At 52.6% G+C, this 10,308-nt stretch overlaps 1 protein-coding gene across 1 annotated transcript in view; it reads right to left on the reverse strand.

Moving 5' to 3' along the window:
- Positions 1–8,442, reverse strand: part of GABBR2 (gamma-aminobutyric acid type B receptor subunit 2) — a 426,862-nt gene extending 418,420 nt beyond the window's left edge. Inside the window, exon 1 of the mRNA XM_039475217.2 lies at positions 7,804–8,442. Within this exon, the coding sequence (XP_039331151.1) occupies positions 7,804–8,127 (324 nt within the window). The 5' untranslated portion in view covers positions 8,128–8,442. The remainder of the gene's footprint in view (positions 1–7,803) is intronic.
- Positions 8,443–10,308: the final 1,866 nt, after the last annotated feature.

Consider the following 10,308-nt stretch of genomic DNA (forward strand, 5'->3'; position numbering starts at 1 on the left):
AGGTAGTTAAAAGTCCAGTGTGCCTTCCCTCTGGATTCTTCTCTATCTTCTTGAAGCCTTAAGATGGGAGAGTCACAGTACAAAAGTGGCCTGGATCCCTGCATTACCACCTGGAAGAGAGCCACCCAGGATGACCTCTGACCCACACCGGACTTTGTGTGGGTAATGAATAAGTTTACTGTGTTAAGCATTGGAGATTTCAGGATTTGTTTGTTAATGCAGCATAGCCTCATCCACCCTAACTAACAAAAGACATATATCCTACATACTATTTGTTTAGTACCCCTGTTGCATCGCTATCTTGCCCTTCCAGCTTGCTAATTTCCCTGCTGAGATCTCAGATCTCTATATGAAGAAGTTGATATTACCCACAGGGAGGAAAAGCCAAACACACAAAGAAGTTCCCTTTAAAGATAAAGTTAGCATGCTAAAATTCTTAGGCCAATACCAAACACTAAACAGTTCCACCCACCACCCCAACTCATTCTTGAACAAGGAATTTGAGGACAGAGAAGGTATGCCCACGAGTGCCTGGCTAGGTCTGAGGAATTTCTGGGGCACTGGTGTGGCCAAGGCATTGCCCTCATATTGGGGAGCTTGGGGGTTGGTGCTGGTGGGCACGTGCAGAGGGCAGCTACAGCTCAGCAGTCCACTTAACCCTGATATGTGGCACCACCTCAGTCCTTAAACGAGGGAGGAAGACCCTGGGGAAGTGACAAGATCGACCATCCCAGGGGATGCTAACTCAGAAAGCAGACTCCAATGAATGCACCAGTTCAGCTCCTCACATTTACTCACAATAGCTCACAAGAAGCCCCATAAGGCCCTGAGGGATGAGACTGGCCCTGCCCTCAAGAGCTGCTGGCCGGCAGGGGAGAAAGTGACAAACACAGCTATGACACAAGGCAGAAGGAAAGACAGGCCGGGAGGCACACATGAGTCAAGGCCTCAGTATCTGCACCCTTTTCTGCCAGCACGCCTTCTCTGCAACACAGCACCAGAAAACAAGAGACCCGTCACATTGCTTTGCGTTTACTTGGGGCTTTGAGCTCCTCACCCATTACATTTATTCCTTATAACAGCCCTGTGAGGTCAGGACAAGATCCCCAGATTATATGGAAATGGTAACAATGGGAACAACAGAGCAGGGATATTTCCTGAGCTTGGGCAGTGTATCCAGCATTGATTGGATTATGTCACCTGGGTCTCTCGTTTGTCCCTTTACACAGCTGCCTTTACAAGGCAGTTAGTATATTAACCCCGTTTCATAGGTGAAGAAACCGAGGCAAACAGACCTCCCCAAGGTCACGAAGCAGGTGAGGGGTACCCAAACGAAGACACAAACCCATGTCTCCTGACCCTAGAGCCAGGGCTCATTCAACAGGTGTGAGGTGAGCATGTGGCCCCACCCCTGCAGGGACCCTCTCTCCTTGTTCCCCTACAGTGCATCTAATTCCAGTGACTGTTCTGCCAACAACACACACCCGCTCCCCAGACACCAGTTCCTCCACTGTTGCCCTCCTGCCCCGTTGGGTCTCAGTGCTGCCCGTTCTTCACACCACCCCTCCTGCCTCCCTGTCTCCATTCAGGCCCCGTCACCTCTGCCTTCAACTGTTACAGTAGCTTCCCAGCCCCTCCGACTCCAGGCTCCTTCCGTCTCCAGACCAGCCTCTCCATGCCCACCAGCCTTGATAGAATCACACCTATGTTCAAAGTCCTCCTGTGGCTCCTTGCAGCTCCAGATTAAAGTCCGACCTTCTTGACACAGCATTCAAGGCCGTCCACACCCAGCACCAGCTACCTTTCCCACCCTGCATTTGGCCAAAAACATGACATCAGTGATCTCCAAACACACTGCACACTTTGTTGCCTCCATCTTTGATCTCGGAAACACTTCCTGGTATCCAGTGTCCGTTTTCCAGAGCCCCCACCTCTCTCTGTCAACTTTATATTCACTCGTACAGGCCTATCTTCTCCTCAAGGAAGCCTCTCTGGACCAATATGATCTTCCCTTTCTCTGAATGCCTCTGGCTTCTATTGTTTCTTTCTTCAATTTAGCACTCTCCAACTGCCTGCCTTGGTGGCTCTTTGTGATCTGTCCCACTAGCATACACACCCTCAATGGCCTCTGATTTCCTTGGAGGAATCACCTCTCCCCAACTCTGTATTCATGTGGTTGGGTGAAGCCGACCTCACCTCCCTCACTCATCATGAAAGTCCCAGGCCTGGCCCATCAGGGTCACATGATTTGTTGGTGGATAAACACATGACCCAATTCAAGCCAATGAGGTATAAGTTTGAGACTTTTGCTAAAACAGTTGGGAAAGAAATACTCTTCTTACTGGAGTTTCTAAACTGGAAGTGCGTAAACCTGCAGCTTCTAGAGGCCATCTGTGCCACCACATGGGGAGAGCCTGCCTGAAACTGAAGCCAACACAGAAGAAATCAAAGCCAAGAGGCAGAGAGGAAGATATTTTTAAGGATATCATTTGAGCCCCTGGATTCGGCCATGCCTGAATACAGCACACCTCAGGTTTTTTCAGTTCGGTGAACGTGTTAAAGCTGGGTTTCTGTCACTTGCAACAACTAAACAACACACTAAGGGCCAGGCAGCATGCTGGACAGTGGCAGTGCAGCCGCAAAGACGACGTAAGCCTGAACCTGAAAGAGCTCAGGTGCTTTTTAACTTTTTTTTAATTTAATTTTTTTTTTTTTTGAGACGGCCTTGCTCTGTTGCCCAGGCTAGAATGCAGCAGTGCAATCACAGCTCACTGTAGGCTTTAGCAATCCTCCTGCCTCAACCTCCCTAGCAGCTGGGACCACAGGCACATACCACCGTGCCAGGCTAACTTTTATGTAGAGACAGGGTCTCCCTATGTTGCCCAGGCTGGTCTTGAACTCCTTGGCCTCAAGCAATCCACTCACCTCAGCGCCACTCAAAGTGCTGGGATTAAAGGCATGAGCCATCACACTCAGCCTATCTTTTTATTTTTAAATAAAATTAAAATTTAAAAATTATATTCTATTGTATTGAGATTTAATTAACTATACTGAGACAATACAGTTAAATCTGTACTGAGCATTAACTTAAAAGGGTGATGTATATATATATATATATATATATATATATATATATATATATATATTGTATAATTCCATGGTTTTTAGTATATTCACAGAATTATGCAGCCATCTCCACTATCATTTTCTACCTTGCGTTGGAAATGATGAATACGTTCTTGCCCTGTTCTCTATTCACCAGCTGCCTCTCTCAAGCCCAGGGCTATGTTGAACACTTTTCTGCAGCATCAACAGCTCCAGTAGGTGCTCAGTAAACACCTGCTGAGCTGTACTCAGGCCTTTTAAGGAAGCACAGCCTCAGTTCAACAGTTCTTTAAAGCCTTTCTAGAGCATAGTGAATAAGGGGACAGATACTCGGCAAAGCCACTCAAGAAAAAAGACATGCTCACTAGTCACTGGGATTTCCACGTTGGAGCTTGGCATCAGGGTAGTCTTTCTGACCACTGCGCCCCTGAACTGGACTTTTTGGCTCCCTGGACTTTCCCTAAGTTTATTACTGAATGATGTGAGATACTAACATGTGGGAAAACATGTAAGTCTAACAATGGGGGAATGATTAAATACATAATGTACAACTGATAGAATAGTATACAGCCACCAAAAAATAGTATACACTGGATAGAATAGTATACAGCCACCAAAAAATCATCTTTACAAGAGGATTTGAGGACATGCGGGAAAGCCACGATACCATGTTAACTGAAGGAAACAAAATATAAACAAGTACATGGAGTATGATCTCAAGTATATCAGATGGTCAACAAATGGCAACTGGAAGGGAATTATGCTAATTATTAGATGTTATTTTTGTGTAGACGGATTATAAGCAATTATTTTTTGTTAGGCTTCTCTGTAATTTTCAGCTTTTCCACAATGAACGTTAATCAAATTTTAAAAACCAACATTACTTTTAACTTATTCCTTGGCTATTATATTATTTTATTAATGTGACTACCAAAGAATAAGAACCACACGGAGAACATTTCTGAAGGCAAGAAGATCACTAGAGCCCAGAAGGTCAAGGTGGCAGTGAGCTATCATGTACCACTGCACTCTGGCTTGGGCAAGAGAATGAGATCCCCAGCTCTTGAAAAAAAAGGACATTGTCTCTCAAATTTTTAAAATCAAACATATAAGTAACATGGTACATTTCCCTTTTTACTTTGACTGCCGGGAAGCCCAGAGCTAAAATATAGTACTCAGGGCAATAACCATTTTAGCCCAGGTTCTTGGTACAGTAACTTCTATGTTTCTGCATAGTTTCTGATGCTTCCTTTTATCTGCATTTTAACTTGTCTTGTTTGTTCAAATCCTCATTGGAATATATAAACAAGTATTTGCTGAAGCCATTTGACATTACACCAGAGAAGCAGAGGTTCTGATAGGTATTCTGTTTCATTTTTACCAACACATGACATTGAGTGGGGCTTTGAAAACCGACACTATTCTACATACAGAAGAGAGTCAACCTGAATGTAGGAGGCTCCTTCATTGAGGCAGATTGTCCTCAATTACCAGATTAACCCATTCCTTGCTAAATCTCCATCTCCCTGCAGACCATATGGATAAAGGTCCATACTGGTACCCACAGTCACTATTGAGGCCACTGACTGACAGCAAATATCTGCAAATCCAGCCAAAATCTGTTCACCACATCTACCCTATGTTCAAGTCTACAAACAATGTGACACTGCCTGCAAATAATTAGGCAGTATCCACAAAGACAGCCTATCTGAGTAAACTGGGCCCTAAACACTCTAACACTGGCCACAAACATTCTTTAGATCGCTCTGGATTTTGCTGCAAATTGCCTAGACTAATCCTTCCTTCACTCCGGCTCCAGGAGAAAGCACCTCTACTTTAAAGACAAGGCCACTTGAAAAAAATAACTAATTATATCACCTAAACACTCTCCCAAACGTGATGCCTCATGGCAGGAGATAATATATTTGATTGTTAACCAGACTTCTTTTTTTATTGTGATAACTCTACTGTTTCTCTGTAAGACTTCAAAAACAAGAAAAAGAAGCAGCTTAATATTTCAGTTGTGACCATTTTATCACATCTAAAGCCACAGCGTCTTACTTGTTAATTCACAGCAAATAAAAATGAAGGAAGGGGGCCAGGCGCAGTGGCTCACCCCTGTAATCCCAGCCCTTTGGGAGGCCGAGGCGGGGAGATCATCTAAGGTTGGGAGTTGGAGATCAGCCTCACCAACATGGAGAAACCCCACCTCTACTAAAAATACAAAACTACCTGGGTGTGGTGGTGCATGCCTGTAATCCTAGCAACTCAGGAGGCGGAGGCAGGAGAATATCTTGAACACAGTGGGGTGAAGGTTGTGGTGAGCCGAGATCATGCCAATGCACTCTAGCTTGGGCAACAAGAGCGAAAGTCTGTCTCAAAAAGAAGAAGAAGAAGGAGGAGTAGGAGGAGGAAGAGGAGGAAGGGAGGCAGGAAACATTTATTTAGTGCTTACAGCCAGAGCACTGGCTGCTGAGCCTGCCAGCTCAGGGCATCTTCTATCCTGGCCTGTTATCTTCCTTAAGCTGCGTGTCACCTGCAGAGTACACATAATATTCCCACCTTTTTCATGTGGAAATCTAGGCTTAGAGAGATTAAATACCCAGCTCAAGGTCATCCAGGGCGGAAAGTAGCCAATTTCTCACTCAAACCCAGGCCCCACCTACCCCAAAGCCCTGGCTGTGGGCCCCTTCAAAAAGCTAGAGACACTTCTCTGTTTGCACGAGGCTAAAATTATCTTCAGTCCTCCTTCCCACTGTTTTCTAAATATTCCCACGAATTGAAGAGTCTTCTGACTGTCTCATCCTCTTGACTTTGGGTCCTCTCACTCAGAAAGTCATCAAGACACACTCGAAAAATAAAATGTAAAGGCTTCAACCCACACCCTGAAGCGAAGCACCCATCTCTTTGCTGCCACAAACAGGCCAGTATGAAATCTCTTTCAGGGAAGCTTTCTAAAGGGAAGAAACTGATGATGAAAACATTATGCAGCTGACAATACTTGGTGATGATGCAAGCAGGGCTGCCCTATCTAAAAATGTGTTTGTCCCCAAAGGACCGGCTTTGCAGTGACCCCTCCAGAAGAATATGTGCGGTAGCAACCGAGAAACTGTCAAGAAGATATGCCTCCGTGTAAAACTGCATTGCTGTCTCCATTTATGTGTGCCAGACAAGTGCCCCCACAGAACTTGAGATGCTCGGGCAAAGACGAGGGCCATAGGAATGTCATTCGGAAATGATTTCACACCAGGTTAGCCCTGCACAGCCAGCCAGCTTGCATCCTCTGGGGCAGAGGACGCCTCTCCGCCTGCAGCAGCCTGCGCGCACGGCCGCCAGCTGCCACCGGTTCCTTCACCTTTTATTTACAGCGCAGAGCAAGCTGATTTACCAGTGAAGCGGGGGAGGCAGGGAATAAGATACAATCTAGATTCTGCTCTTTCTCTGGGGACATAAAGAGGGCCCGACCGAGGTGGAGAGGAAGCCCAGATTGTAACACCAGCGCGGTAGCGCGACCCTCCTCCCAAAAGGATTCTGCACCTGGTCTCCCGCAGAAGCACCCAAAGAGTCCCGGGAAGCCAGGATCAAGCCCAGCGCCTCGGCCCCGCTCGGCGCCGTGGAAGAGGCGCCAACCGAGCCTACTGCACAGGAAATCACTGCCCCCTTCAGGCCGCGTCTCAGACGCCGTGGCCGAAGCACAGGGACTCGCTCAGTCAGGGAAAACTCGCAAACCCGACCTTGCGCGGCCAGCGATCGCTCCTCCAGAACCGCTCCGCGCGCTCCAGCCCTGGGCTGGAGATGAAGGTCCGCTCTGGGACTTCAGGCAGAACCCAAACCGAGGGCGTGGGGAGGGGGTTTTGGGATGGAAAGCTCTTGGCTCTCTGGCTGCACTCAGGACAGCTCTCCAAGTCCATGCTCCGGCTACTAGGTAGGATGCTTCAAGTCTAAGCCGGTAGAAACTGTGCCTGCAGCCTCCTGGCCACCAGCAGCTGCGCGGCCGGACACCACCACACGTCCGGGATGAGAACTGCCAGGGCACTCTGAGCAACTAACCCGAGGCGGGGGTTCTCCTTCTGAAATCGCTCTGGCCACAGGCAGCGCCGAGCATGTCCAGGCAGAAGCGCTGCAGAGCCGGTAGCCCCACACCTGCCCGCGCTGTGCGGGCTCAGAGCTGCTGGCGCGCACCACGCGCCCGCCCCGTTGCACGCTGAAGCCCCTAGGGTTCCGGAGCCTTCCGGACCTCAAAGCGCGGCTCGGCTTCCCTGGGGGTCTGTGAGCAGGCCCGCGGCCCCTCCGGCCCTGGGTGGCCCAGTTTGCAGTCACTGCGCCTGTTCCTCCCACTCGGCACCTGGCAGCCCCATGAGCGGGACCTGGGGCAGGGGCAATCAACGTAGGCCTTTGGGGGTCCAGCCCCCACCTTCTCCACTCCTCTTTCTCTGGTCAAAAGAGACCCTAGTCTTCTATCTCACCCCCACCCCTCCCCACACACACATACACACATAAGCCCAGAGGAGGGGGTGCTCGGTAAATGTTACCAGCTATGCCAGCCAAGCCCAGCAGGACCGCGGGGGGTGAGCACTGGGCACCAGCCCGCGGTGCCCTCAGCAGGCGCCGGCCGGTCAATCGGGGCTCTGGCCAAAACACCCACCCCATTGCCCCCCCCCCCCGAAGCCCCGACGGCACGGGCAGCCGGACACTCACCTCGGTGTCATAGAGCCGCAGGTCGAGGAAGTAGGGGCGCAGGAGTGACTCGTTGCGGATCTGCTCGATGGCCAGTTCTACGGCGGGGAGCACACCGCGCCCGATGCTGCCCTTGGCCACCTCCTTGGTGAGCGGCATGAGGCCCATGATGGAGAGCGGCGGGCTGCTGGGCGGCGGCCGGGGGGCGCCCCGCGCCCAGCCCCAGGCCCCGGGCGCCAGCAGCAGCAGCAGCGGCAGGAGCAGAAGCAGCAGCAGGCGCGCGGGCGGCGGTGGCGGCGGCGGCGGCGGCGGCCCGGGCTGCCCGGAGCTCCGCGGGGAAGCCATGCCGCGCCGCGGGCTGCGGGCTCCGGCTCACTCGGCCCGCATGGCCTGGCCCGGCCCGCCGCCCCGCGCCAAGCTCTCCCAGCTGCGCCCGCGCAATGGCGCCGGCCCGGGCCCCGGCTCAGTCTCGGGCTCGGGTTCCGGCTCGGCTCAGAACGGCCGCGGCGGCGGCGGCAGCGGCGGCGCCCGTGACGGATCAATCACGCCGGGAAGGGGTGGGAGCGAGCGGAGTGCGGGAGGCGGGGAGCAAGCGAGCAAACGCGGAGAGGGGGGCCGGCGTCTCCGCGCGCGCCTCTCTCCAGCGCGGCCGCCCCGCACCGGGCCGCCTCCGCCCGTCTCCGTGAGCGCTCTGAACCGCTCTCCCGCCGGGAGCTGCTAGGCTGCAGCCCCTGGAGCCCCGCCGGGGGAGGGCGGGCAGCAGGAAACGCGGGAGGCGAAGGCGAGGCTGCTCAGCGGCGGCTCGGGCCGCCTCCAGGGACGGGGACGAGCCGTGCGCGCCGGGGGAGGGGGAGGCGCTGGCGCTGCGGCGGCCGCGGGGAGGGCCACCTTCCCAGCACACGCACACACGCGCCCCCGGCCCTCCGCGGCGCCGGCTGGCGCTGCCCGCCGACCGCTGACCTCCGAGCACCAGAGCGCCCGGGGACAGCGATCTGGGAACCGGGACCGCGCGCTGGCACACGCAGTGGCCGCCGCCGCTCCGCCGAGCGCTGCCTGTAGCACCTGCACCGGTGGTTTGGAACTGCTTCTCGGAGGTTTGGCCGGGAAGGTCTGGGCAGGCGAACGTTCCACGAAGACGTCCCAGAGGCATCTGCAGTCTGCGCTTTCCCGTTCTGCTCTGGCGCCCACGAGCCCCTGACCGAGTCCGTAGGGTCGCCGAAGATGCCCGCCGGTGCTGAAACGCCCGTTGGTGCCAGGCTGCCCGGCCCTTAGGGCCTTGGCTGAGGACACTCCTTTCCTCACCACCGGACGGAGCGACCGGCCTTTGCCAACCCCAAGGAAAGCTAGGGTCCCAACCTTACGTGCGCTACTGCCCCCTCCAGGCATTTGACCTCCCCGCGTCCCCATTCTTGACGGGCCCCGCCCTAGACGTCTCCGGGAGTGAGAGCACTACTCTCAGGCCAGGACGGGGCGGCGCGTCCCTGGACCTGGCCCTCTCTCTGCCAGGTCGCACTGGTCAATCTTAGCCAAAGCAATCCCAGGCAGATGTTCCTGGGTGAACTGACCTAAGACCTTGGGTCCCTTGTGCCTCTGCATACTTAAAGAATGGGAATCGAGGTCATTAATCTATAAAGTCCCAGGGGCTAATTAATGTGAGGAACACAGTAGGGCATAAAATCACAAAACATACTTGAGCCTGAACTAGGGACTGTGGGAGATATCGACGACCTTGTAACAAGAATAGTTTTACCTTCCCTGAGTACTTACTATGCGCCTTATACAGTAATCCCTACAACGGCCCTGTAACTAAGGGTACTGTGTTGCTCACCCTTCTTTACAAGTGAATACACTGATGCTCAGAGAGGTTCTGTAGCTAGTGAAAGCACACACAGCTACTAGAGGACCGGAACCCAGAGCCGGCAGGAATTCTGTGCACAGCGCTGTGGGAGCCAGAGATTGGGGCTGCAAGTTTCCTCTGCAGGAGGGGCACTACCCTGACTCAGTTGCTCTGGACATCGGTTCCCTCTGGCATATGGTGAGGGATTTAGACCAGTTGATGGCCACACACCAGCTCTACTGGAGTGAGGCAAGGGCAGCCCTGAATCCAGGCTGAGTTATCAGGAACCATGAAGACGAGAGTGGAGCCTGAGCAGTACTAGAAAGTACCTTGGACAGCGCCAGGGAAACCCGGCCAAATTCTCCCTGCCCTAACTTCTCTTTCCAGGCTTCTGTAGATACCACTTCGCTCGGCTTCACTTGGCATTTCCTTTTCCCCAAGCTGGAGGATTAGAATGAGCAGAGCTCACCTGAGCATCTCCGGAAGGAAGGAACGAAGGAAGAAAGGAAGGAAGGAGGGAGGGAGGGAGGGAGGGAGAAGTGGTCCAGAGGACAGTGTAATCCTCAGACACTCGTTCCACGGCTGTCTCACTTGACATCACAAATATCCTCTAGTCATAGGCTCTAGCACCTGCCACATTCCTCAAACCCTCAGCTCAGGTTTCTGAATGAGCATTTTCACTTGTTTTT

This window comes from Saimiri boliviensis, chromosome 2, assembly GCF_048565385.1.
Source record: "Saimiri boliviensis isolate mSaiBol1 chromosome 2, mSaiBol1.pri, whole genome shotgun sequence".
Lineage (NCBI taxonomy): Eukaryota > Metazoa > Chordata > Mammalia > Primates > Cebidae > Saimiri > Saimiri boliviensis.